The 27677-nt window shown below is 29.9% G+C and overlaps 3 protein-coding genes across 3 annotated transcripts; all 3 read right to left on the bottom strand.

Moving 5' to 3' along the window:
• Positions 1–4240: 4240 nt before the first annotated feature.
• On the bottom strand, positions 4241–7421 carry LOC126662174 (eukaryotic translation initiation factor 3 subunit F). The gene is made up of 6 exons (XM_050356070.2): positions 7135–7421; positions 6752–6831; positions 6408–6637; positions 5419–5540; positions 5230–5343; positions 4241–4562 (listed from the first exon to the last, which is right to left on the bottom strand). Exons 1-6 carry the CDS (start codon positions 7351–7353, stop codon positions 4473–4475), a joined length of 855 nt encoding a protein of 284 aa, XP_050212027.1. The 5' UTR covers positions 7354–7421; the 3' UTR covers positions 4241–4472.
• Positions 7422–9926: 2505 nt separating this feature from the next.
• On the bottom strand, positions 9927–11881 carry LOC126659497 (aquaporin PIP1-2-like). The gene is made up of 4 exons (XM_050352788.2): positions 11468–11881; positions 11049–11347; positions 10242–10382; positions 9927–10144 (listed from the first exon to the last, which is right to left on the bottom strand). Exons 1-4 carry the CDS (start codon positions 11799–11801, stop codon positions 10055–10057), a joined length of 864 nt encoding a protein of 287 aa, XP_050208745.1. The 5' UTR covers positions 11802–11881; the 3' UTR covers positions 9927–10054.
• A 12712-nt stretch (positions 11882–24593) lies between these two features.
• Positions 24594–26828, bottom strand: LOC126659498 (aquaporin PIP1-2-like). The gene is made up of 4 exons (XM_050352789.2): positions 26381–26828; positions 25939–26237; positions 25464–25604; positions 24594–24948 (listed from the first exon to the last, which is right to left on the bottom strand). The coding sequence occupies exons 1-4, from the start codon at positions 26712–26714 to the stop codon at positions 24859–24861; spliced, it is 864 nt and encodes a 287-aa protein (XP_050208746.1). The 5' UTR covers positions 26715–26828; the 3' UTR covers positions 24594–24858.
• Between the last annotated feature and the right edge of the window lie 849 nt (positions 26829–27677).

A 27677-nucleotide genomic window follows, 5' to 3' on the forward strand; every position in this document is an offset into this window, starting at 1 on the left:
TTTATTCAAATTAATTTTATATACAATTGTTTGTAACTAGTCTTTGTTTTTTCATATCTTGATTTCATTAGTTTCTTGTGTTAATATGAAGTCTAAAGAGATCTAAGATTTAGGTTAAAATGTTGCATAGTTATGCCCACTTTCATACAATTCCCAAGGATGTTGTAATGCTTAATGTTTAAATATTTGTCTCTTAGCACTTTGGCATTACAGGCTGCGGTGTTCTAACTCCTAGGTATGTTTTTGCTTCATTTGCTTAATTAATTACTAATATTCTCTTCGATCTTGTCTTTATTTATTTAAATTTTATCTAACTAATGGTATTAAATTATTCATAAAAAAAACTATTGGTATTAAATTATGGCTAATCCTCTGAAAAAACCTCCACCTTTTAGCCCCTTTTCGTTTGCACCCTGACGTTGTAAAATCTCCAATTTTACCCAAATTCACACCTTTCGTTTTCAATTCCACCCTTAAGCATTAAATCAACCTTTTTTCACTTGAAAAAGGTCCAAATCAATACTTAATATTTAAGCATATATACTAAATAGAGCTTAATGTTATATTTAAATAAAAGAATATTCTTTTCACAAATTAAAAAAATTTAATAATACATTTTTATTGAAATTCAATAAATATTATTATTTTGTACAAATTCAAATCCGATTTTATTCGACCTCTCTAATTTATTTGATATTATAATTAATTTAAATTTTTATAATGTATCATTAAAAAAATTAATTTAATTAACTAAATAATTAATAAAAATACTACATTCGTGTATTCCGACCCACTCTCGGTCGGCCGCCGTCGTCCTCCGCGTATTCTGATCCACCCCGAGTCAGCCGCAGTCGTCCTCCCATGGAAGCCGACCTCCTCGTCTTCCATGGGAGGAAGACGAGCTGGTTTGTCTTCCTCCCAAGGAAGACAAACCAGCAGCTGGTCGTCTTCCTTCCATGGAAGGAAGACGACCCAGGTCGTCTTTCTAAGGAAGAAGACGACCAGATCTGGTCGTCTTCCTCCTTAGGAAGACGACCAGCTCGTCTTCCTTGGGAGGAAGACGAGCTTGTCTTCCTCCCATGGAAGACGAGCTGTTCGTCTTCCATGGGAGGAAGACGAGCTGGTCTCGTCTTCCTCCAATGGAAGACGACCAGCTCTGGTTCGTCTTCCTCCAATGGAAGACGACCAGCTCTGGTTCGTCTTCCATGGAAGACAAACCAGAGCTGGTTCGGTTTGCCGGAGGACAAAAAAAATTAAACTAAAAACGATATAAAATATAATTTAATTAGTTTAAATTTATTTTCGAAATAAAAGCAGCAAGTTTTAAATAAAAAGGTTTGTATAATATTTAAAATTAATTTTTAAACTTTTAGAAAGACGGTTTTTTTGTTTTAATTATAATATTAGGGACTATTTTGAATATTTATTAAAATATGAAGTATTGGAAAAAATATTAATTTAATGCTTGAGGGTGTAATTGAAAGTAAAAGTTGTGTATTTCAATAATTGAGGGTGGAATTGAAAACGAAAGGTGTGGATTTGGGTAAAATTGGTGATTTTGCAACGTGAGGGTGCAAACGAAAAGGGACTGAAAGATGGAGGTTTTTCAGGGGATTAGCCTTAAATTATTGCTTCACCTAATTGTTATGCTAATATTTGCTCTCTTTTGAACCAAGGGCTTGTCAAATACTCTCTCCGTTTTTTTAAATTACCCGTCTAGCAAAAATTATTAATATTAAAAAATAAAATTAATGAAATTAGATAGACATTTAAAAAATCCACGAGTTTTCTTTGATTATAGACTAATTTATTACAAAAAAATTAATAAACTAAAATGTACTTTATTATATTAATAAAATCTTTTTAATTTATTATTTGAATATAATTTACACAAATTACAAACTAATAAATTAAAATTTAACAGATGCACTACAATTTTGGATATATAAATTCATTTTCTCCTTCATTTTGGAAGAAGGGCCATTTGTGTCTTATTGATGTGTCGTCTCTATTTGTAAACGTTAATCAGATTTACAAAGGTGACTTAACTCCGACAAAGAACAGCAGAAAAATCATATTCAGTGCGAAACCATATATTATAGTATTTTATAATTTTTTATTGGGTGTAACATTATAGGGTGGGCTTGAAATCTAGGCCAACTCACTAACCCACGCCGAGTTTCTACCACTTCTCAAATTCATTTTCTCAATGAGTAAGGGATAAACTCGATCTCTAAATTTATGACTCATAGTCAAATACAATATTAAATATTTTGATTAGTTGATAATAATATTTTCTATTTTAAGATCAATTAAAGATAAAATTGTATAGTATAAACAAATTCAGCGCAAGTAGGGTTATCTGATGTCGTGATTAATTGACCTGAAAATAAGAGTATTGTCCTTAATAAGTTTAAAATGGAAATATTGTCCTTAATTGATTAAAGTAGCCGAGAGTGAATTATTTGATCTTGGATCACAAATTTAAAAACCAGAATAACCCTTTTTCTTTTCTTACTTAATAAGTTATTCATTTCAACCCTACAACTTCGCACAAAGGATTAAAATGTCCAGATTGATAGCTTTGAACAACTAAAAACTCACATATTGGCAAAAAAAAATGGATCATTTTACTCCTTCATTTGTAATAAAACACTAGTCTAGTCCTAGAAGCATGATGACCCAGTGAGGGGTAAAATAACCCACCTACGCAAACATGCGGGGTTATTTGTTCGATACCACCGACTTAGACACTTTTGATCTTTTATGATAAGTTGAAGGAGTAAAATGAACCTTTTTTGTTTTTTTTTTTAAATAATCATGTTCCTGTTTTTGTCTTCCACCATTTTGATATAGAAATAGGTAGTGGAAGATGACCAAACACAGACCAGACATTGTGGAAGAAACCAAGTCATAATGGGATTCACATTCACAATTACATCTGCATTAAGGCTACCTTATGTTTCCCATATCAATCTCATTGCAGTCACTGCAACAATTTGGGGAAGCTGTTCTTTTAGTGGGTTTTGTTTCATTTATAATCATCATCTTTAGCTTCTTGACGAACTTGATTTTTCTATGTTTTTAGTTATATTTGAATTTGACATATTTCATAATATTATTTTTGTAGCATTTGCATATTTGTTGCTAAAAAGTTAATTGATCATGCCCCTGTAAAGCTCAATGGTCAAGAATGTGAACAAATTGTGCAGAGTTACTTCAGATAAATTCAACAAAAAAATTGAGTGCAGTTCGAACACGAGTTGCTCGAGTTTAATCTTGAGCTGAATTAAATATCAAATAAAAAGACTCAGGAGACTTGCAAGACTAAATTAGCCTAAAAGACCTTCTTATGTTTATAAAATAGTAATTCATTTTTGGCCTTTTATATCACTAAATTTTAATATATATTATTTTAATTAGTTGAATTCTTTATTTAATAATAAAAGACTAATGCATCAATGATAATTTTAACAATAATTGTTTTGTCCTTTTATTGAACTCAAACTTATTTGAGTCGAGTTTGAGTGGCTTGAATTTCATTCAAGCTCGAACTTGAGATTTTATGCTCATTTGAAATATAATTATGATGAAGGGAAAATGCCGCAAGCTCACCTTCCTTACCTGAATCTGAAGGCTTGAACTCGAGTATCAAACATTCGAATTCAATAATGTCAATCAACCTACTTGAACAGCATTAATTAAAGAATATCACGATTAACATATTTAACCATGAGATGTTAATGGCTAATCTCGAGATAGTCTATACTTGACAATTTAATCAAGAGAGTTACTTCATCATATTCAGGTCAACTTCCAATGAAATTTTGTAATCAATTCTCCATCAATTGCGCAGAAAATTACTTCAAACAAAATTTGCTGGTTTATGAGAATTAATAGATGCTCAAATCATGCTGCAACTCCAAAATTTTATATTTATAACCTTTTAATCTAAACTCTATAGATACAGAATTAAATAGTCATTCCATTGAATTACTATGCTATGATTTTTAATGGAGTAAGCTCTCCTCTCAAAGAGGAGAGAATGGCTAAAAAATAGCTATTCTATTCCATGAACCAAACATAACCTATATTTAAAACCAATGTTTCTAAAAAAGACAGTTGTTCATTGTTTCTCATTTAGACATTTTCCATTTCAGCGTATTTCCGTTCCACGCGATTGTCACTGCCCAGCCAAAAAACTTTACTGGCCTCAAGACCTCACAAATTTTAAAAAAAATGGAACAAGACCTCACAAATGTACGATTTTATCTCAAAATTCCGGTGTACATTTCTAGATAGTAACTGAACCATTACAAAAAGCAATAAATAAAACTGCCCACAATCTACCTTGCTCAAAATCATTACAACCCCCTCAGACAATAAATAGCCAATTTGTAAGACTTCGAAATAGATTACTAACAATCAAAACTAAAATTGATGAGACCCGAAACTAAAATAGCCTATGAAAATTAAAGGACCTGTGCAGCCGTGTTCAACTTCTCGGCTAGGCTGAGCTGTGTCCTTGTGATACTTGACAAATATAGCAAGAGCAAGTGGTCCTGCAGGAACCAAGTTAAAAGAGGTCAGATGAAAAACCAGCTATTTACATGTAGCAGATACTACCACTTAGCATGAGCAAATCATCTCTCGAAACATAAATAACATATTTGGCCCATAAATTTAACTAGGTGTGTGCAATCAGTAATCCAGTTCGAATCGGTAGTGAAAATGTCGAAACCATTTATTTTTAAACAAAATACAAAGCCAACCAAACTAAGGAGATCAAATTTGGTTTTAATTTGGTTTGGTTTTTTATCTAATCAAAATACAAAGATAATGTTCTTTTTCAAAATTTTAAAGATAAAAAAATAAAAGATATTACATTTAGAAATCAAATCTAAGTCAAATTGTAATATATTATACAGTTGAGTTTAGCATTTAAACACATACGAAAATAATATATTTTTTAAATAATATTAATTTCAAAAAAGAATTATATAGTTCGGTTTTCGACTATTTAAAATTAAACTAAACAGAGCCAAAATTTTAAAAATAATACGTAAATTGAATTCGATTCAGTGCACACCCCTTCTTTTAACACGGACAAAAACAATATTCCAATGAAATTAGCAATTACCCAAACTGTTGAACAGTAAAAAATCTACACTTAAATAGTAACTTTATCAGCTTCAATTTTAAGTGATTTCAAGAGGAGCCTATTCATACCTGAAGACCGTCATTTACAAGCTTATCAAAAGCTGATGGTGAAAGCGTGGGAAGGGAGGCAACAGTATCTAAAATAAACCGCCCAATGGTATTATCTGGTGCAACGTGCCCTTCCTAATGAATAATATTATTAGCACATGTGACAAGAAAGAATGAATAGAACAGGCATGGCTATATCATTTCACTCACCACAACATCATCCACGTATTTGTAAACATCGTCAATTAAAGCTAGCAACCTCTGCATTGAGACTTCCATTCCTTCCAAATCGCTTGGGATTTTATCAATTGATGTTGTCTTTAGGATCTCATCTACAATTATGACAAAAAAATCGCCAGTTGAATCATGCAATCAGACAGAATTATGATTAAAACATCAGAAGGCTTTGACTTGGCCAACATTGAGTGCACTGAATTCTGTACATCTAATAGGAGGCATGAAAACAAATGCTAACTGAAAAGAGAATCGTATGCAAATAACAGAGAGTATATACAAAAGGCCTTGCAATAGAAAGTTATAAACTTATAATATAGAGAAAACAGAGCCTAAGTTTTTAGTCCAAGTCTGATTTACTTGAATGACCTTTGGTTTACTTGATTGAGAATGAATGCTGCTTGCCTGAGGGAATGTATGAAATACCTTTGATGAATGTATCATTTGAAGTACTTTTCTCAGATTTGGTCAGCCCTATATAATCACACTTTAACAGAGTATGTGTTGTAACAGTTGAACTAAAAAACTCTAACTTCATTCCTTAAATCAAATTCTCTACCAAAGAGATCTTTGGGAATTGCTAGTTCAGTACTAATCTGAGTCCGATTTACTTGAATGACCTTTGGTTTACTAAATCGAGAATGAATGATGCTTGTTTGAGGGTATGTATACCTTTAATGAATGTATCATTTGAAGTACTTTTCTCAGATTTGGCCAGCCAATGTTATTTAATTACAATTTACAGAGTATGTATTGTAACAGTTGAACTAACTCCTCTAACGTAAATCCTTAAATTTCAAATTCTCTACCAAGTTCAGTACTAATCTACGGAAAGACAATTTAAACATCCAAATAAATGACTGTTTCTAAGCGACATACAATAAAGTCAACCACAAAAACTCAACATTTTAGACAACAAATATTAAATCATTCAACAGAGAATTTCATTGCAGGAATATACTTACATCCAACCCGCTCAGCTTCAAGCATACGAAGATCAAGAGGAATTTCTTGAAATTGCGCAGCAAGTTGGCGGTCACCAAGGGCTAAGATAGCAGAAACATAAGCTTTAATCGTACCCCCTCCATTACTGAACCCTGTATCTACTGTGAGGTGAACAGGGTTAGGAGTTTCCCTAGAATAGAATTCATGAATCAACGCACTTCCACCATTAACTCCTAAACCAGTCGAATACCTGACCACCATTGCCACCCAGAACATAATATATCAAAACATAGAGTATAAGAACTTCAATTACAATAACATAGAAATTCCGACATTAATTAAAAAGGCGAAAAAATAAAATTACCATCCAACAATAACTTCCTTAGGGTTAACTTTTTGGTGTGATAACAACATATTGTGATGATAATCGATATCCAATGCAACCTGCCACCGCCAATTAAAGTCCAATTACTAATCAATTTTATCCATGAGCTCATGAAATTGAAAACATTAATTTATAATGTATTTAATTGCAGTACAATAAACAAAATAACACTGTAGACCCACTAGCATAAATTATATAAAAAAGAAGATTTAGAACTAATAAAGATCGATTACTAATCAATTTAATTCATATGAGCACATGAAATCGAAAAATTTAATTTACAATCAATTAAATTACAGTACAATGAGCAAAATAATACTGTAGAACAACTAAAATAGAAATTTAAAATTAAGATTTAGGACCTGATCGGATGATTCATTGTGAGGGACGGCGTAAGAGTTACGAACATCAACGGAACCGTCAGGTAAAACGGAGCCGAGAAGCGTACCAATGACGCGGTCAGCTTGGTCAGGGCGTCTGACGTAGCAATCACATATGTTGAAGATAACTAACGGATGTACTTTTGCCGATAACGGCGTTGAATTGAACTGAAGGACGGTTTGCTCGCTCGCCGCCGCCATTCTCCGATTATCTGGATTTGAGAATGAAAGAGAGAGCAAGCGCTAGGGTTTTTTTCTTTTCTTGTTTGGAGAAGATGTTGTTTCAGTGTCGTTTTGGTGGGATTGAGTGTTACATTGTTGGGCTTAGGGCTTCATATAGTGGGCTCAGAATAGCCCACATAATTTGGGCTTACATTATGCTTGGTCTTATTCAGGCCGGGCTTTGAAATTAGGCAGATTACGGGCTTCGGGGCTTGGACCTAATTATTCCCAAATTCATCTATGCTTTTAATAAAAAGTCTAAACTAATGGGGATCGGTTTAAGTGATAAGCGGCTTGATATCGCTTAAATAAGATCTCAAATTCATCCAGGCCCGGTCTTAGGCATAGGCCACTAAGACCTATCCCTAAAGCCTCCACTTTTGAAGGGCCCCATATAAATATGGGGTCCTCCAAAAAAAAATTAAATATTTTATAAAATATTTATTAATTTTTCTAAATATATTTTATTAAAGTTTTTATAAATTGCAAAGGGCCCCATGATTATTTTAGGTCTTTTAAAAATAATCTTTTAATATATGTGTATATCGGACATTTTAACAATTGGTGTTGTAAGTTTAATTAAAAAAAATTATTACGTATGTAGATACCGATTAATACCATCTAAAATAATATTTAATTTATCTTACTTTCATCATATAGGGCCTAATCTATATTTATTTATCTATATAATAAAAAGAGATAAATAAATATGCCTTTTTAACTTTTTATAAAATATTTTTTTCTACTTTTCTTTTAAATTTTTTTTATCAGTGATCTACTAAAAACGTATTTTATGAAAATAAAAGTGAAAAATGAACGTAATTTTATAAAAAATTAAAACAAATTATTCTATAAATACTTTGATAAAAATAGTTCAAAAAATCGCCTAGGACCTCATCTCGTCTAAGGCCGGCCCTGGATTCACCCACCATGCCAGCAGCGCGACGCGGATCGGATTCGGATTAGTGAGGGAAGCCCTGAAAACCGGATGGGTTTTAAAAAAAAAGAGTCTAACCTCTATTTTTTATTTTATTGTCTTTCTGTTTATATTATTACTCAATTCATTATTGTATTAGTAGTAAAGTTATCACGGACATCGCATTCTAGGTACAAGACAAAGATATGAATATTAAATAAGTCGAATTGGATTATGAATAGCAACTAAAATAGTAAAATGCCACCTCACTCCATGGATTTATTATACTTATCATCAAAGGGACAAATTAGCAGCAGTCAATTATTAGGCTGGGAACATGGCGATGTCTGGTTTGGGGTCGGTGACACGAAATTGACCATTCAGCCATTGCTTGCCAACCATACATATATAATCATAATAATTTTGTATATAAATTAAAAATATAATCATTTATACTTTTTCTTTAATTAAGGATGATTGTGTAAATTATGTTTAATATTAGTAGTCATTAATTAAAAAAAACAAAAAATTAATTTCTAAAATGGAACAAATAGAAATAATGTACGCTAATTCTTAAATAAACCAAAATGTATATTAAAATATAAACAAATGAAAAGGACGGCAACATCCCACCTTCTTTATGATGAGACACCATTACCAAACTTTTTCTTCCTCGAACAAAATAGAAGGTCGAGTCCAATATTTTACAATGGAATTGATGGTCGAACCAGTTTATTTTTGATTCTCAATTTAATCGATTGTTCTGTTAGACTCCCAAGGGTTTTTAATAGGCGATTTTCTGCAAAATAAACTCCATTTTCAGCGGTTAGAACATATATAAATTTTTATTACTCCCTCCGTCCCATTTAAGAAGGGACATATCTCATTTTTATTTGTCCCACTTAAGAAGGCCATATCGTGTTTTCTGTGCCAATTTATATGAATTTTCCCTTTTTACCCCCTTTTCTCTTTCTATAATTAATGATTATTAGTCTATACACAAAATACAACACTATCATAAATAGGGGCAAAATAAGAAAACACTATAATAATTAATGCTTTCTTAATCTATGTGAAAAAGTCATTTGTCCCTTCTTAAACGGGACGGAGGGAGTATATGGAGTCATTCTAATGTTTAAATCAGTAAACAATTTAAAAAAATAAAATGAACATAACTGATAATTTATTAATGAAAATCATTATTCATTATTATCTTAACTCTCTTAAATATTTATAAATATATAAAAAATAATGATCTTTCTATTTGTGGCTGACATTCTATGTGATTATCGTGACGTATATATCAAGATTCTAGATTATAGGGACCGGAGATCGTAAATAAACTTTTTTGGTCAAGTGGGAAATCAATCATAGATGTCCTCCGAATTCGCCAAGTTAAACTCGCTAGATTTGAAGTTCAGATTGTGGACTTTTATAATGTTAAGAAGAAAAACAAATAAAACATAATTTAATATACGGAAATTGATTGAATTTTATGGTTCAATGATTTATCAATCTATACGCCTTCTTATTTAATATGATTGAATTGTATATTTGATTTTTTTTGAAAAATAATTCGAACCAAATTGAATTTTAATCCAGAGCGGTCCGATTTAATTCTTAAAACACATCGTCATGAAGATAAAAATAAGAGCTTATTAATACATTTGATCATATGATACAGGTGCACATTACATAAAGCAGAAGCAAACAAACTTAATCTTGATCGAACGATCACAAATCATTATACATGCATCATCATTTTCATTTCTTGAAAGGAATGGCTCTGATCACAACTGTGTGGTATACAGCTGCAAGTGCTGCTCCAATGAATGGACCAACCCAGAAAATCCACTGCAATTACAAGTTAAATATAATCAATTAACAATAATATAATTAGAAGTTTGAAATAAGTTGAAGAAAAATAGATATATGGTGAAGAAGAATTTACGTGATCATCCCAGCCTCTGTCCTCGTTGAAGATGATGGCTGCACCGAGACTACGAGCCGGGTTGATGCCGGTTCCGGTGATCGGAATGGTGGCCAAGTGCACCAAGAAAACGGCGAATCCAATTGGCAATGGTGCCAAAATCTGTCAAAAAATTACATAAGCCATAAATAATTTTAGCCTCTTTGATTACTTTTTACAGCATAAGTACTCTGCCTCTAAACCAGGAGTGTAAATGAGTTTGGTTACACTCAAATAATTTGAGATTAATTTATTCGACAAAAGTTTTAAAATCTATTTGAAAATTTTGATTTGAACTTGAATCATTTCACATTTATCTTCACCCGAAAGCTCAAGTATCAACTAAAAAAAACTTCCATTCGAACTAAGAATTTAAACTGATTCAAGCTAGAACGAGTTCAAGCTTATATAACAACACACTAGAACTAGAGTTTACTTGAACTTAGCTCTGTCTGAGTATAATTCAATCTCAAATTCAATATAATTCAAGTTCGACTTGCCTAGTCTACACCCGTACTCTTAACTAAACTAGTCGTTTAGAAGTTTATTTGAAATCTATAATTAATTTTCTTTCGTACGAGGAAAAAAAGATTTGATCAATATCACAGTTCAAACCGATTTAAAATTTTAAAATCAATAAAATTAAAATCATTAATATTTAAAATATTAAATCAAATTAAACTGAACCGGTATTCAATTATTTGGTTTGGTTAAATTATGAACACTTTTAATATCATACACACTTAAAATCGAATTCAGTGACTAAGAAAACTAGTGAACAGAACTTACAGGAACATGGGAGTCTCTGGCGCTACGTTTGGCATCAGTAGCAGAAAAGACGGTGTAAACAAGAACAAAAGTTCCAACAATCTCAGCACCAAGCCCGTCGCCCTTGGTATAACCAGCGGCCACACTGTTAGCACCGCCACCTAATAAAGTATATTGGTGACGACCCATAAACCCTTTCACTACACCAGCACCACATATGGCTCCAAGGCACTGCATCACCATGTAGTACAAAGCCCTTGTCAATGACAATTTTCTCGCCAAAAATAGCCCAAAAGTCACCGCTGGGTTTATGTGTCCTCCTGCAAACCCCATCAAACTAATTAATTAAAATTCGTCACTAAAACATCAAAATATGTCACGGAAGATTAAAATTCGTCGCTAAAAGTAAACTAATATCGTCGCTAAAGATAAAAATATACCTGAAATTCCAGCGGTACAGTAAACAAGAGCGAAAATCATGCCGCCAAAAGCCCAAGCAATTCCTTGAATACCGACGGTAGAACACTTACTGGGAGATTTAACGACGCCCATAACGGTCAAAACGGAGACATATAAGAACAAGAAAGTGGCGATGAACTCTGCAATTCCAGCTCTGTAAAACGACCATGAAGTCAACTCGCCGGGCTCGAACAACGGCGCCGGTGGTGGCTCAGTGTAATCTTTGTCGTCTAAGCTTTGAGCGGCGGTTCCAATAGGCTGTGTTTCCCTGTACTTGTTAGCTCCCAATCTGACATCTTCCTCCTTGCCCTCCATAGCTAATTGGCTGTAGCAAATTTGAGAGTGGTTTTTAGTGACGGGTTTATCTTTAGATAGTGGAGAGTGAGCTGATGAAGATAGGTTATATAGCAGAAGTTGTGAGGTATATTGTGCGTAATTTATTAAAATATTTAAGTTATTTATTGCCGACCATTCATTTTCTGATAATCATTTATGAAAATGCAGTATAATTTAGTGATGTTTTTTTGGCTTTTCAAAAATAAAAGGTACTACTAGAATTTACCTCAAGTAAGAATTACCCCTCACATGTGATTGTTGGCTAAATCTAAAATTTGGACACTCATATTTGACTAAATTTACGGTTTGAATCTTAATAGTTTATTTTTTTTAAAGTGGTATATAACATCACTAAAAGTATGACAAAATAGGCTATTTTTTAATATTATATATATTTATTTTTCCGTTAACGTGGACAACACGTGGAATTTTCAATTTATTTATTTTTATAAAATTAAATTCCAAATAAGTATAATTTAGTCATGTCTAAATTGAAAAATATCATGTTTATGACATATATCGTTATAATATAAAACTATCAGTAAAATAAACATTTGTTAAAGTATAGTTTATTTTACCACTTTTAATGATCTTAGATCATTTTAAAATAAAATATATTAATAAAATTCAAGTTAAACTGTGCCTAACACAAGGATTAAAACTGTACATTTGACTTTAATAATTGAAAAAATTATATCCATAGTGCTTGAAGTTTATGACATAAATCGTTATAATATAAAACTATCAGTAAAATAAAAATTTGTTAAAGTATAGTTTATTTTACCACTTTTAATAATCTTAGATCATTTTAAAATAAAATATATTAATAAAATTCAAGTTAAACTGTGCCTAACACAAGGATTAACAAAATTCAAGTTAAACTGTGCCTTACACGAGGATTAAAACTGTACATTTGACTTTAATAATTGAAAAAATTATATCCATAGTGCTTGAAGTTTATGACTGTGCTAACTGAGTGTTTGAACTTTTACTTTTCTAAAAAACAAATGAGTATTTCAGCTTCTTAAAGTGTGTCTAGCAGGTGTGTTTAACTATTTTTCGGTTATTGTACTACTTGTGACGCTAATATTTTTTAAAAAAATTCAAATTAGGTGCTATATATAATTGGCTACTTTTTTTTTACCATAGATGCAAGCGTGTTATGCACTTCCACATACAGGAATCGTTTTTTTTTTTTGCTAATAACAGCAGCATATAAGTAATTATGAGGTTTGTTTTATTTGCTTTTAGAACACCGATAATCAAAAAATAAGTAAAAGCTTATTTGAAGAAAATAAAACTCAAAACATCTGAAATAAAAAACTGAAAAGTTAAGAACACTGTTAGTATACCTTTTTTTAGTAATTCAATGTTAATCCTAATTAGTTCTTGTCTAATTTAATTGATGAAATTCTTTATTTTTATTATTTAAGATAATTAAATAAAAAAATATTAGTATTTTATATTATATTAAACATATTTTTCTACAAAAATTAAAATTTATTAATTGAAAATTTATTTAAATAAAAATTATTAACTACCACAAAATATCCATAAAACTTGCCCAATAAATTGAGACAAATAAAGTGTCTGAATTAAATCATTTATAAAATTGTAAGATTTTTGGTTATTTTTTTAATTAAAAATAATATTTACTAATGACAACTATTGCATTATATTCACTAATTGCATTAGATTTTTAATATATCTGAGCCTCTTCCACAAGGGAAAATCTAATGCAATTAAAACTGTTTTGAAGTAGGTATTTATTATTTATTTTTTTGCAATTGCAATAATCTCATAATTCAAGGTGGATATAGCAGTTCATAAATACTTTTAAAAAATGTTATTTTATATCATCATAGTTGTGATTAAATAAGTTCTTATAACTAGGTTAAACATATCTTTTATCATACGTTAAAGTGATTTGGAATAATTATTAACTATTAACTTATTAAGTTATTTATCAAAAAAAAACTTATTAAGTTATATTTTAGAATTAGTATGATATTTAATAAAAATGAAAGTGGATGATTTTAATAAAATTAAATTTGAAAATAAATAAAAAATATATTTTAGTCGCATTAATGGCATGTGAAGTACATACGTTTTATTTTCATGATGGAAGTACTCAATAAAATTAAAAGTACAAAAAAATAATGTTGACAAATAAAGATATAGGAATTTAATGCTAAAAATGGACAAGTATGGTGATTCAAATGTACTTTTTGCCTTGCTGTTAGCTCTTTTTCAGAAAAATAATTTTCAAAGAGTTTTAACTTGTTCAAGATAAAAAGTTTTGGCCAAAATTTTGTCATATTTGATAAAATCATAAATTAAAAAGAAGAAGAAGGGCCAAACAATAGTTTGGTGAAAACGACCTGTAATTATATAATTGGCTGAACGGTGGCCACGTGTATACTATATATGCATATAGTGCTCATGTTGATAAAACCGGCCACCGTCCATCATTCAATAATGGAAGTGATGAAAGTGGGGAGTGCATTGGATTTAAATCCAAGAATTAAAATCTATTTTTGAATTTAAATTTAATTACCCTTTTAGCTTTTTAAGTATTTTTTAAATCATATTGAATATTATCAATCATGGACAATGTGGCCTATACCGGATTGCTAAATTCTCCGAGTGCAATTTTAAAATTTCGGTTTTAAATATTAACGCAATATGTTGTTTCGACTAACTTAACTCGTCATTCCAACCTCTAATCAAACTAACCATATCCCGTTCCCACACACACATATATGTTTGCTCTCTTAATTTAATATTTTTGATTCAGCTTATACAGTGATAGAATTACTTTTTCTATAATTACTAAATTAAAATAAAAAAAAATATCTCATATTGAACCAAGTTAATATTATCATTTTGATCCAAATTATGCATATCAGATTCATAAAAAGATGTCACTTCAATCCAAAAGTGAAATAGTAAGTTTGGGGGTGTAAGTGAAAGCAAGCAAAGAGGGCAATAAGTGAAATCCTATATTTTAACTTTTAAGAACTTTAAATGAGTTCTCAAATAAAAAGTTGAAATAGTAGGTAATAAATTTCTACTATTTCTTTTTAATATTTTTATCATAAAATCTGTACTATTTCTTTTTAATATTTTTATGAACAAAGGGTCAATGCGCTCCCTGAACTAATAACGTGGGGCTATTTAATCCAATTTATACTTTCTTAAGCAACTACCCTCAAAACTCTTTATTTTTAGGTCAAATAACCCCATAATTTATATTTTTATTTTAAAAAATAGATTTAAGATAATTATATCGCAACAATTAGAGAAGTATCTAATTACTTTGTTGCATTCCTCAACAACGATTTGTATTTTACGCGTTTTAAAAATACAATTATGGGGTTATTTGACCTAAAAATGAAGAGTTTTGGAGTTAGTTGCTTAAAAAAATATAAATTAAGTTACATGACCCCATGTCACAAGTTTAGGGAGCTCGTTGACCCTTTATTTATATTTTTATCATAAAGTTTGTACTGTTTCACTATTTTAAATATAGTAAATTTAATTTAATAACTTGGTTAATCCTCTAAAAATCCCCTCACCTTTCAACCCCCTTTCGTTTGCACCCTCACCTTTCAAAATCCCCAATTTTACCCTAATTACCACTTTTCACTTTCAATTGCACCCTCGAAATATTAAATTGACCCTTTTTCATTCAAAAAATTTCGAATCAATATTTTTTATTTTTACTCATTTTCTAAATAGTACTAAATGTTAAAATTTCAACAATAAAAGCATCTTCTCTAAAAAATATTTCAAAAATTACTAAATTTCACATTCACTTTTATTTAATTTTACCGTTTTAATTCCATAAAATTAATTAAATTAGATACTATTTATAATATTTGTTGAAATATAAAGTATTAATTTGAACTTTTTGCAGTAAAAATAGGTCAATTTAATATTTAAGGGTGTAATTGAAAGTGAAAGGTGGAAATTAGGGTAAAATTGGGGATTTTGAAAAGTGAGGGTGCAAATGAAAGGAAATTGAAAGGTGAGGGGTTTTTTAGGGGATTAGCCTAATAACTTTTATACCTTAAAAATGGTTAAAAAGTCCGTTAACTTTAAATTTTGATTTTACATGCAAACTCTTTAGCAAGATCATTATAAATGATAAAAATAAAAGAACTATTACAGCCATAAATGTGGGTCAATGTAATAGGACTATAAATTATTGCAAGCATGAACTTGGGTCAATTTTTTAATTCAAAATTAAAACGTGGGAAAATATGGATATAATTTATTTGAAGCCATCTATGCAATTTCTAAAATCTGTTAAAAAAATTCTAAAAAACAAAAAATGGCAAGTTTATATTACTAAGACGTTCTCTTAATTTATAAACTTGTCCAGATCTGATAAGTATTTTTTGATTATACGGAGTATTATAAACTTGCCATTTTTTGATTATACGGAGTAATATAAACTTGCCATTTTTGATCAAAAATGGCAAGTAATATAAACTTGCCATTTGTCGGAACTAGTATTTTATGATTTATTTGTTACATTTTTTTGTTTATGAAATCCAATTTCTAGTTACTATAAATAGAAAACTAATAGTACTATATTTCAAACGCATGTGAATTAGTAAGACGTTCTCTTAATTTAAATGAAGTTCCGGGTTCAAATTATACTCATATATATTGCCGTTTAAAATTTAAAAGAAATTTTCTGCCTTTTGCAATGAACCCATATGGAGTATCTAATTTGAGGATAAGTTAATTTAAATATAAAAAGATTAAAAGTGTTATTTATAGTTAGAATTTGTTTAACACACCTCATATATCATGTATTAAAAAAATAAAATTAATCCGTAAGTTGATTATAGCATTCCTTACTATATCAAAACAAATTTTAATGCACACATATAGTATAAAAGATTATCAAACTGTCGGTTTGGTTAAAAACCGATCACTTTATTGAATTAATTGATTGTTTTTATTTTTTAATTGAATAGATTGAATTAATTAAATTAACTGAAATTGAAGTAACTAACCAAATAAATTAAATTAGCTAAAATATTTAACTGTATTTAATAAAAATAAATTAGTTAATTAATTCGATTTAACCGAATTTTGCTCCAAATTAAGTACTGAGGAGAATTTCGATTTGAATTGGAACTAAGTCAATGGTTTGGTTCTAACGTTAACGAACGTACTACAGCCTATTGCATGTGCCTAGAGCTTGTTCAGTCTACATCATCAAGGACAAGGAGAGGAAAGAATTCCTAATTGCAAAATTTCTTATTTTTACGTTACTTTTTTTCTTGAAATGATTTTTACGTTACTATTTTGTTTGACAAAACATCGACTGATAATCACCCATCTCCCTTAATCTTTACTCTAAATTTCACTAAACCTCCTATATTTTTAAAACCTTCCGTAACCCCCACCCCCTCCCCCGGACTTTTATGGTGGCGGTCATTCACGATTTTTTTAACAAAAATACCCTTAAAAAATTGGCGGCTGAGGGCGCCACGTCATCTAACATGTCATAAAAAAATTCAAAAAATTTGAAAGACCCAAAACACCTCTGAAACAGATGGTCGCCGGAGATGCGGCGACGGGCGATGGTTGTTGGCCAGATGGTTTGATTAAATTTTGTATGGTTAGGTTGTGGTTTGATTAAATTAAGTTTGGTTTAATTTTGGTTTGGTTAAATTAAGGGTGTTTTGGGGTTTAAAATATTTTTGGATTTATGATGACGTGATGCATTAATTTTTTTTTGCGCCACCAGCCGTCAATTTTTTTTAGGAGTACTTTCGTCCATAACTACTGTACATGAGCGCGGCCATAAAATTCAGAGGGTTTAAGCAAGAATTTAAAAATTTAGGGAATTTAATGAAATTTAGGGTAAAAGTCGAGGGGGGTGGGTGATTATTAGCTCAAAACTTCATCTAAAATTTGATATTTTTTTCCTTTTATATTTTACGTCTTATTCTTTGAATTCAAAATTAAATTTTAATATCGATCATTTAGTACTCCAAAAACAACCGCAAAATACCTAAAAATCACTAATTGTATAACAAATAAAATCTGATCAGCTGAAAATAGCAAAACACATTGCACAAGTTTGAAAGATGAGATATCTCTATACGCCTCGACAGAGAAGCATAGCTAATCAGACTGAATAAACCAATCCAAGGATATAATCACATAAAATTAGAAATTATCAAACATAAAGGCCGAATTGTCTATTCATTATTTATCGAATATTATCGACTAATAGTATATATAATTAGCGATGCATGAACCTTTTAAACCTAAAGATTTAATAAAAATTATTTCTACTTTATTTAAAAAAAATGCTCAAATCAATGTTAGAATCAAGTTTACAATGTAATGTGAAATTACATTTTTTTTTATAAACGGTTTACATTTGACCTTTTCAATTTTTTTATTGAGTGAGTAAATTAAATAAATATTAACCACTTAAGTTATCAAATTCGGATCTTTATGTTATGTTGTAAATTTGTAATTAATACAAAAAGAAATGTATGTTAGCGAAGCACATGTACTCACCAAACAATTATTCCATTTTATTTTCATTAACATTTTTATTTGTTTGTTGGCATAATCTATATGTATAATAATAACAACTTATTCTGTATAATCTTTCAATTTTGGATATAAACTATAGAAGGAACAGATGATTATCAATCTGGCAAGCTAGGGTTTGGATGATAATGGAGGGTTTATGAGAAATAACTATAATTTATACACTAATAATTCAATTACTCCAGCTAATTGTAAAGACAACAATATTAGTTTTGTTTTCTTTATAATTAATGTCGTTTATTATTGCATGAATCTTTTATGCTATACAGCTCAAAAAGATATCATCCATCTTCATATGGCAAATAATTTTTAGGTTTTCAATTGTAAACACTATGTGAATTATGAATCCATATAAAGAAAATAAGAAAACAAAAAAGTACAAAATTTATTTTCTGACATATTTAGAATTTTAGGATTGATTGAATTCATAAATGTAATATGAAATTGATTTTTTGGCTATTTACATAAATATCTGTTTACACAGGTCCAGAGAATTGTTGGACAATGGCATTATATAGGCTTACCAGGGATTTAAGTCCAATAGAAAGCCTTTTTTATTAGAGAAGATGACAAAACTATACAAAAAAAGAAAGCAAATAACAACATTACTTAATCAGCCAAATAATTACATCAGCACATACAAAAATTGAAAAATTACATCAAATACATACTCCACAAGAAGCTGACACGTTGCAAGGAGAGAAGGGTAGAAAAAAGTTAAAAACGCGTCAGAAACGCGTCTGATATGCGTCTGACACGCGCGTCATAACCGTGCGTCAGTCACGTGTCAGTTCGTCAAACTATTCAAACATGTATCATTTATGTATCTGTTATGTATCATATATGAATCAAGGACATACCTGATTATTACTTTTTCATATTTCTAAAACAAACATAAATTTATAATTAAATAAATATATTATTAATATGTATTATTTATGTGTCTCTAACGTGTATTTATAATATATTTTAAATTAAAAGATATATGTATCACATGCTTTAATTAAAATTCACGCATCAAATAATATCAATAACATTTTAATATGTTACTATTCACTATAAATTTAAGCATAAAAATAATAAGTTATGAGGTGTATATATAATATCAAAATGTTATTGATATTATTTGATATATTATTGTCTTTGAGGCGTATATATAATATATTTTAAATTAAAGATATATTACATACTTTAATTGAAATTCACGCATCAATAACATCTTTATATGTTACTCGATATAAATCTCTTCAGTATACATGATATATACACATTAAAAAAGAACTAATAACCATATTATCCACTTCATTAGCATTAAAATATATTTTTCTCTTTATTATTTGCAACAATTTTTCATTATGCGTCTAAACTATTTCTGATATGTATAAGAGATGTATCGTATATGTATAGTATGTGTATTTAAGTTGTATATTTAACGCATTAAATATATAATTTACGGGTAGTTGAAATGTATTTATAACATATATTAAAATAAAAATATGCTACATGCTCTGTATACGTATAAAATATTCATAAATAATATATATTAAAGATATATGTATCATGATTTAATTGTATATGAAATATGTATCTAACAAATACATCTAAAAGACATATATTAAGGATGTATATATCATGTATAAATTATATATCAACGATGTATCTGTTTAATACATTTTAAAAATAAATTTATCATATATATAAATTATTTATCAGAGATATATCAAATATGTATACAAAATATATATATGTAATACATGTAATAAAATTTTCAATCAATCTTGGAGATGTATAAAAATATTAGTAATAAAACTTTAAAAAGGACAATAAAAAAAAAGTTCCGAACAACGAATATGTATCAAATATGTATTGCAAATGTATCGGATATGTACTCGAGGTGTACCATATATGTATCGTAGATGTATCAAATATTTTTTTCAAATATCTTTTGTATGTATCAAATATTCATCGGTTGATTCAATTAAATTGATAAAAATAAAAAATAAAAAATTAAAAGTTAATTAATTCAATTAAACTTCAATTTACTACATCTAGTTCACTTTTCGATCCAAAATTAAAAAAAAATTAACTCATCTATGCGTCGAGTAACTATTTTTCTTAAATAATAAATTTAAAATTATCTAATATATCTGATATGTATCGAAAATGTATTTGAGATGTATTGGAAATGTATTAAATGGTGATTTTCCAACTTGCTGTTGCTTCATACGATTTAAGCCTAGAAATTGAGTATGCATGCTTCAAGGAAAAGAAAACGCTTGATTTAGGTATTACTCTGTGAGCTTCAGATTATCCTAGTATATGGCTTATTGGCATAAATCATTCAATATAAACATAATTTATGAATTTTTTACCCTTCATGATCCAAATTGCAATAATTTCATCACTAGAACTCAATATCTATCTAAAAAAACACAATCTACAGAACATTCAAGTGGCACTTCAAGATTTATACACTAAACAAGTAATAACACACTCAATCCACTAAATCATAACTCAAAATGAAATGACCAAATAAACAAGCAGAGTAATAAAGCAAAAAAAAAGATAAAGTTGAAATTATAATGATAAGATCCCAAATACACTTGCAATATCTGTAACAGTAATGGCAAAGGATAATACAATCCACAAATCAATTTCCCAGATTTAAAACAACTCAAAATCCATACTTCAACTTAAATTCTCAAACACAGTAAAAAAATCCACAAAAAGCTTTGATCTTTATTTTTCAAAACAAATCCAAGATTACGCATTAATCAAACATAAACAAAAACCAATGAAAGATTATACCCCAAACAAAACCCATTTCTTTCAACACCCAATACACAAACTTAAAAAACCAATCACTATAATAATGCAGGTTAATCAATAGTCATCTCCATCGGTGTCTTTTTTTTTGTTTTAGCTTTCTACTGACAAATTCTTTTTTCACCCACCAAAATCCCACTCAATCTTCATCTCTATCCCACATCTCACTCACTTCACAAGTGCTCCACCACCCACGCCTCTTCTTAAACTCCACCGTCTCTACCAACCCTTTCCACCGCACTCTCTCCTTAACCCCGCGCCGCCCCTCCGACCCTTCAAACGCCGCCGCCATTCGTCGAGCTTCCATCGTCTGGCTGCACAATGACCTCCGAGTCCACGCCGCCATTCGTCGAGCTTCCACCGTCGACCCTTCAAACGCCGCCGCCATTAGCTGTATTGTAATAATAATTAGATTTATCTATATTTCATAGATCTTGAATAAAAAAAATTACAGAAAAGAGAGAGAGAGAGGAACAATGGAGAGAGAAAATTATGGGTTAGAAAAAAAAAAGAATAAAAAATGACAAGTGTAAGGGTAGGATTAATTATGTAGGAGATGTAATATTTTACCGTTTTTAGCTCATAAATGTAAAGAAAAAGTTAGCATTGATGAAAGAATTTGACAGCCTTAACATTTTTGTAATAAAAGCCCTTGTTTAGCCCATATGTGTAATTTTCTCTTTTTATTAGTCTTTTTATTTGTTTTATTGCCTTCTTATTAGGAATTTATAACTTATTAGGAGTATATTTTTTGGGTTAATGACAATTGTGTGTCTCATTTGCTAATTATTTCTCAAATTACCCCCAAAAATGAATAAATTACCATTTAGTCTCTTTCAGACCGCGGAACTGTTCAGTGGTTTGTGTAAACCGCGTAACAGTTCCGCGATCTAGCCTACGTGGCTCCTCGCTGGCCGGTCAGGGAGGAGCCATTTGGAAAAGCAAACTGTGGAACACTTCCGCGGTTTGCTTTGTCCAATGTGGCAACGTGGCTTTACCTGCGTCCAAGTGGAGCCACGTCTGCAGACCGCGGAACACTTTCGCGGTTTATCCGCGGTCTGCATGGCACAAATGCAGAAAAAAATTTAATCAGGGGCTAATTTAAGAAATCTTCTTAATTTATAGATAAACATGTCATTAACTTTATTTTTTTTTAGAGTTTTAGTCCTGGTTAGATTAGGAGTCTTAATTATGAGGATCTATAAATAGCTCAGCACTTCATTATTTTTGTATTAACAAATCAATCAATTAAAAATCAAGCCCAGTGCTTTTTATCTCGTAATCTCCGGATTGTTTTAATTTAGAAGTAGTTTTAAGGACTATTTAGAACATGAATTAAAATATAAAATATCGATTTCAACTTTTTTTAGTGATAAAAGCCCAATTTAATACTTCTAGGGTGCAATTGAAAATGAAAGGTGATAATTTGGGTAAAATTGCAGATTTTAAAAGGTGAGGGTGCAAATAAAAGGGGGTTAAAAGGTGGGGGGGTTTTCAGGGGTTAAGCCTAGTTTTAAAGATGACTTGACTATTCCCTTCTTATGAAAAGAAACGTTAATGCCGTTTGCAAGAGAGATATAATTGAGTCGGTTTGATAACTTTAAATTTTTTTGATAATTAACTCTCCCATCCTTTTTACATTAGGGGCAAATTTAGACCCTTTCCTAAATTTTAATTATAAGTGAATTTTTTTTACAAAAAGCTAATAATAATGTTGTGGGTGTTTATGTTAAATGAGGTTGTAATTTACTAATGTGGGCACAAAACTTATCAATCAATCACCTAATCTTTTTTTTAAATACATTTATTCATCACCTAATCGAAAGAGAAAGCTATATAAATAATAAATTTATGCCAAAGGGAAAGTTTATGGCTAGCTAGCTAGATGGATAAGAATTGGAATTATTTATTAAAGTCTGCTTCCATATTTTCGCTTATAATGACAACTATGGTAATCATCATAATTCATAAAATAATGACTCTTTCTGTTTTTCTCCCCACTTTTTTTTGTTATTATTAGCTTTGGCTGACATAAAAAGATTAAATATTACTTTTAAAATATAATATTAACTAATGAGCTGTAGTTCAAATGATATAAGCGCTAGACACAAAATGTCAAGATCGTGGTCAATTCTTTCCCAATTATAAAAAAAAAAAATAATTTTAACTTTCAAGTCTAACGAACCCTTATATTAACCGGTTTGACCGGTTAACTGAAAAATAAAAAGCAATATAATCTGAAATAAAAAATAATAATTTTGATAAGGTCGGATTTGTCCGATTTAAATGGTTTGATTGGGAGTTAGATGGATCAAATGGATAAAATATTTAATTCTAATTATAAAAAATTGATTTATATATCAAAATTAAAGATCCAACAAAATACATATGAGACTTAAATTCACTATGCAAAATGATAACAAAAAAAATTATACCATTTAGTGAGCATATTCCTCTTCTGATGTTGAAAGCATAATCAACTAATTTTCTAAATAAATGGACAACACTTTGCCTATATAAATGTTATCTTATTTATTTAATTATATTCATCATCTGCTATCTAATTCGATTAATTAACGATAAAAATGTACAAGACAGACCTATCTCTATGTATAGATAACATTTTTTTTATTAATTTGAGAATGATTGAGATCAATACATTATATTATCCTTTCTACCCTACTTAAAGCATTTCTTTAATCAAAGTTCAAATGATGTTGGCTTGATTAAATGTAGTTTTACATACGTATTATGTGGTAGCATTATATTTTATATCAGTTTTTTAAATTTAGACTGTGTTTAATTTAAATGTTAGGAGAGATTGAATATGATCAAACCATTAAAATAAATTTTCTTTTTATAATAAAATTGTTAGAAGATTATGACAACAAATGAATTAAACAGATTCCTACTCTTCGAATTCACATGCTAGCCTTAAAACATTATGTAGTTAATTAATAGAGAGTTAATCATAAAATAAACCATTAGATTTAGTGTATTTTACAATTTAAAACAAATTTTCAATTTTGACAAATTAAAATGTGTTACTGGATTTAAAAAAAAATATGTTATTATTTTTTTCTTTGCAATTCAAAACCCCAGTTTTTTAATATAAAACTAATATAAACACTGTAATGTATGTTATTTCGGCATTCGCACTAATATTTTTTTAACATAAGAATATTTAGTATTTCAAATGACAAATTAGTAATTGATAATTCGTCAAAATAACGAACCACTTTTAAAATTTGTGTTATTTTTTACAATTGCCCTATTAACAAATGATATACCAAGCCTATTAACCATTTTTTTCATAATTAAAAATAATTTTTATTATTTTTTGAAGATGAGAAATAACAAAATAGACAACAAACATTCATGATAGAGGAACATTACATGCCCATGATATGTACATTTTATGCTCCCTTCCTCAAACAAAAACAAAGAAGGTAAAGGCCAATGATAAAATAAACATGAAAACTATAATAAATTATTACATTTGCTCATATATATTTAATATTGGTGCACAATAGACAAACTGGTAGGGGAACGAAACAAACTTGATCATGATCTTAAAACATCGAACGGCCACAATTTTATGCATCATAGATCATCTGGATCACTTCTTGAAAGGAATGGCTCTGATCACAACTTGATGATAGAGAGCTGCAAGAGCTGCTCCAATGAATGGACCCACCCAGAAAATCCACTGCAAATACAACCAAAAAATTCATAAAATTCAAATTATTAGCATTGCTATAAAATTCGGACCGACCAATTCGACCGTAAACGGAGAGCCGAGGCTTGATTCCACTTAAAAATTAAAAATATAATTCAGCCGTTTTGAACCGAAAAAAATTAAATAAACCGACGAAGTATTAAACCGATTGAACTATTGAAGTACAGAAACATTTAATTTTTATAGAATTTATATGAATTTATTATTTTTTTCTATTTTTAAACTACAAAATCACCAATTATATATATTCATTGTTAAAAGATAATTTTATGTATTTATTATGCATATTTAAATTTAAATATAAATGTATATATTTAATAAAATTTTATTTTTATTCAAGCAGTTCAATCCATGATTAAACTAGTTAAATTGTGATTGCCAGACCCACCAGTTCGGTCACTAGTTTGACAACCAATTCGACTATCAATTTAATTTTAAAATAGTGGCAATTAGCATTTGATAGCAGACAGCAAGAGAAAACTAACATGATCGTCCCAGCCTCTCTCCTCGTTGAAGATGATGGCTGCACCAAGACTACGAGCTGGGTTAATACCAGTTCCGGTAATTGGGATTGTCGCCAAATGCACCAAGAAAACGGCAAATCCAATCGGCAGAGGGGCCAAAATCTGTTCCAATAACATCATAAATTATTAGTTAATGATTTTGGCTCTTTTATTTCTCTAATTACAATGTAAAAAATTAAACCGGACCGAACTCTAGCACCTGATCGAATTGATTAAATTGACCAGTTCGGTTCAATTTTTAAAACAACGGTCCATAATTAAATATTTATAAAGAAATTATAAGGTTTTAATCTAAGATTGGTAAAATTTCAATTTAATTTAAAGTACTCGGAGATTTAAAACGATTAGTCGCGCATGTGAAATTATGAAAAAATATTTATTACGCGGCACTTATAATCTAAATCAGTAATTGAGAAAACTTGCAACGAGGACTTACGGGAACATGAGAGTCTCTAGCACTACGTTTGGCATCGGTAGCAGAGAAGACGGTGTAAACAAGAACAAAAGTACCAACAATCTCGGCACCAAGCCCGTCACCCTTGGTATAACCAGCAGCCACACTGTTAGCACCGCCACCTAATCTAGTATATTCGTGACGGCCCATAAACCCTTTCACGACACCAGCACCGCATATGGCTCCAAGGCACTGCATCACCATGTAGAACAAAGCTCTTGTCAATGACAATTTTCTCGCCAAGAATAGCCCAAATGTCACTGCTGGGTTTATATGTCCTCCTGCACAACAACCATCAAACAAATTCATTAATTATCGTCACTAAAAATATCAAAATCTGTCACAAAAAAGTAATTTCGTCACTAATTAATCAGAACAGCGTTGCTATAGATGATTGTTTTGGTTAAGCAGAAAAGAGTATAACCTGAAATGCCAGCAGTACAGTAAACAAGAGCGAAGATCATGCCGCCAAAAGCCCAAGCGATCCCTTGGATACCGACAGTAGAACACTTACTCGGAGCTTTAACGACACCCATAACCGTCAAAACAGAGATATACAAGAACAAAAATGTAGCTATGAACTCCGCAATTCCAGCTCTATAAAACGACCACGAAGTCAACTCGCTTGGCTCAAACAATGGTGCCGGTGGCGGCTCCGTATAATCCTTGTCGTCTAAACTTTGAGCCGCCGTCCCGATAGGCTGTGTTTCTCTAAACTTATTAGCTCCCAATCTAACATCTTCCTCCTTGCCCTCCATTACTAATTAACTCTAGAAACAGAGAATAACTTTTAGTGACGGATTGATATTTTTGGATAGTGAAGAGTGGGGATGTGGTGATGATGGTTTTATAGGAGAAGTCGTTGTGTATAGTGAGTGTAGTTTATTGAAATTTTGTGGACTTTTATTTAATGGGCGACCAATCATTTTTTTGGTAGTTTTTGTTTTTTGCAAGAATAGAATTGGAATAGATAAAACTAGTGTGTAGTGAAAAAGACATGGAATTATTATAAAAGTGTAATTCATAGTTGGCAAAAGAGTGACCACATGATTGATGAATAACCACCGCCCATCTCTCAATCATGAAATCGAAGATGTAATCAAAATGAAAGATGAAACTATAACATATTTGAAGAATTTGAGAGAGAAAAATCATTTTTTTGTAGAGTCATTTTGGTGAAATTTGGAGACACACACACACAGATAGATATATATATATATATATATATATATATATATATATATATATATAACATTTAAAATAAAATTGATTGAAATTAATTAATTCAGTCGTTTTTAGCTGATTTCAGTTTTTCAAAATTTAAAATTTAATTTATATTTTGTATCAAATGTTAACTGTTTTTTTTTACATCGAACCAATCTTTTTAATTGAATCAAATCAAAGTAAATTAAATTGTCAATGGTTTTTGCAAACTCTTGATTATAATTGCATGTTTAAGTATAGCTCTTGATAATGGAAAATTAGGATTGCATACATTAAATTCTGTTTTCAATTGAAGACAAATCAAGCTATTTTAAAGGTTTATTTATAGACAACTATTGCATAGATATTAGATGGAGTGTTTTTTCAGAAAAGTATTTTTGATGTAAAAACTCACTCTTATATTTTAAATATGAGAATAATAAGGTGTGTTATTTTGCGCATTGTGAAACATAACATTAACACCGTTATATAGGGAGGTGATTTTGGCCATTTTTTGG

The sequence above is a fragment of the Mercurialis annua genome, linkage group LG8, assembly GCF_937616625.2.
Source record: "Mercurialis annua linkage group LG8, ddMerAnnu1.2, whole genome shotgun sequence".
NCBI lineage: Eukaryota > Viridiplantae > Streptophyta > Magnoliopsida > Malpighiales > Euphorbiaceae > Mercurialis > Mercurialis annua.

Excerpts from the sequence above, each read along its gene's own strand:
- LOC126662174 (XM_050356070.2), bottom strand. The coding sequence starts at position 7,353 with ATGGCGGCGGCGAGCGAGCAAACCGTCCTTCAGTTCAATTCAACGCCG. Across the intron at positions 5,344-5,418 it reads AATACGTGGATGATGTTGTG|GAAGGGCACGTTGCACCAGA; the intron begins GTGAGTGAAATG and ends ATTATTCATTAG. Across the intron at positions 4,563-5,229 it reads TTGTAAATGACGGTCTTCAG|GACCACTTGCTCTTGCTATA; the intron begins GTATGAATAGGC and ends TGGTTCCTGCAG.
- LOC126659497 (XM_050352788.2), bottom strand. The coding sequence starts at position 11,801 with ATGGAGGGCAAGGAGGAAGATGTCAGATTGGGAGCTAACAAGTACAGG. Across the intron at positions 10,383-11,048 it reads CCAGAGACTCCCATGTTCCT|ATTTTGGCACCATTGCCAAT; the intron begins GTAAGTTCTGTT and ends ATTTTTTGACAG. Across the intron at positions 10,145-10,241 it reads ACAGAGGCTGGGATGATCAC|TGGATTTTCTGGGTTGGTCC; the intron begins GTAAATTCTTCT and ends TTGTAATTGCAG.
- LOC126659498 (XM_050352789.2), bottom strand. The coding sequence starts at position 26,714 with ATGGAGGGCAAGGAGGAAGATGTTAGATTGGGAGCTAATAAGTTTAGA. Across the intron at positions 26,238-26,380 it reads CTGTACTGCTGGCATTTCAG|GAGGACATATAAACCCAGCA; the intron begins GTTATACTCTTT and ends GTTGTTGTGCAG. Across the intron at positions 24,949-25,463 it reads AGAGAGGCTGGGACGATCAT|TGGATTTTCTGGGTGGGTCC; the intron begins GTTAGTTTTCTC and ends TTGTATTTGCAG.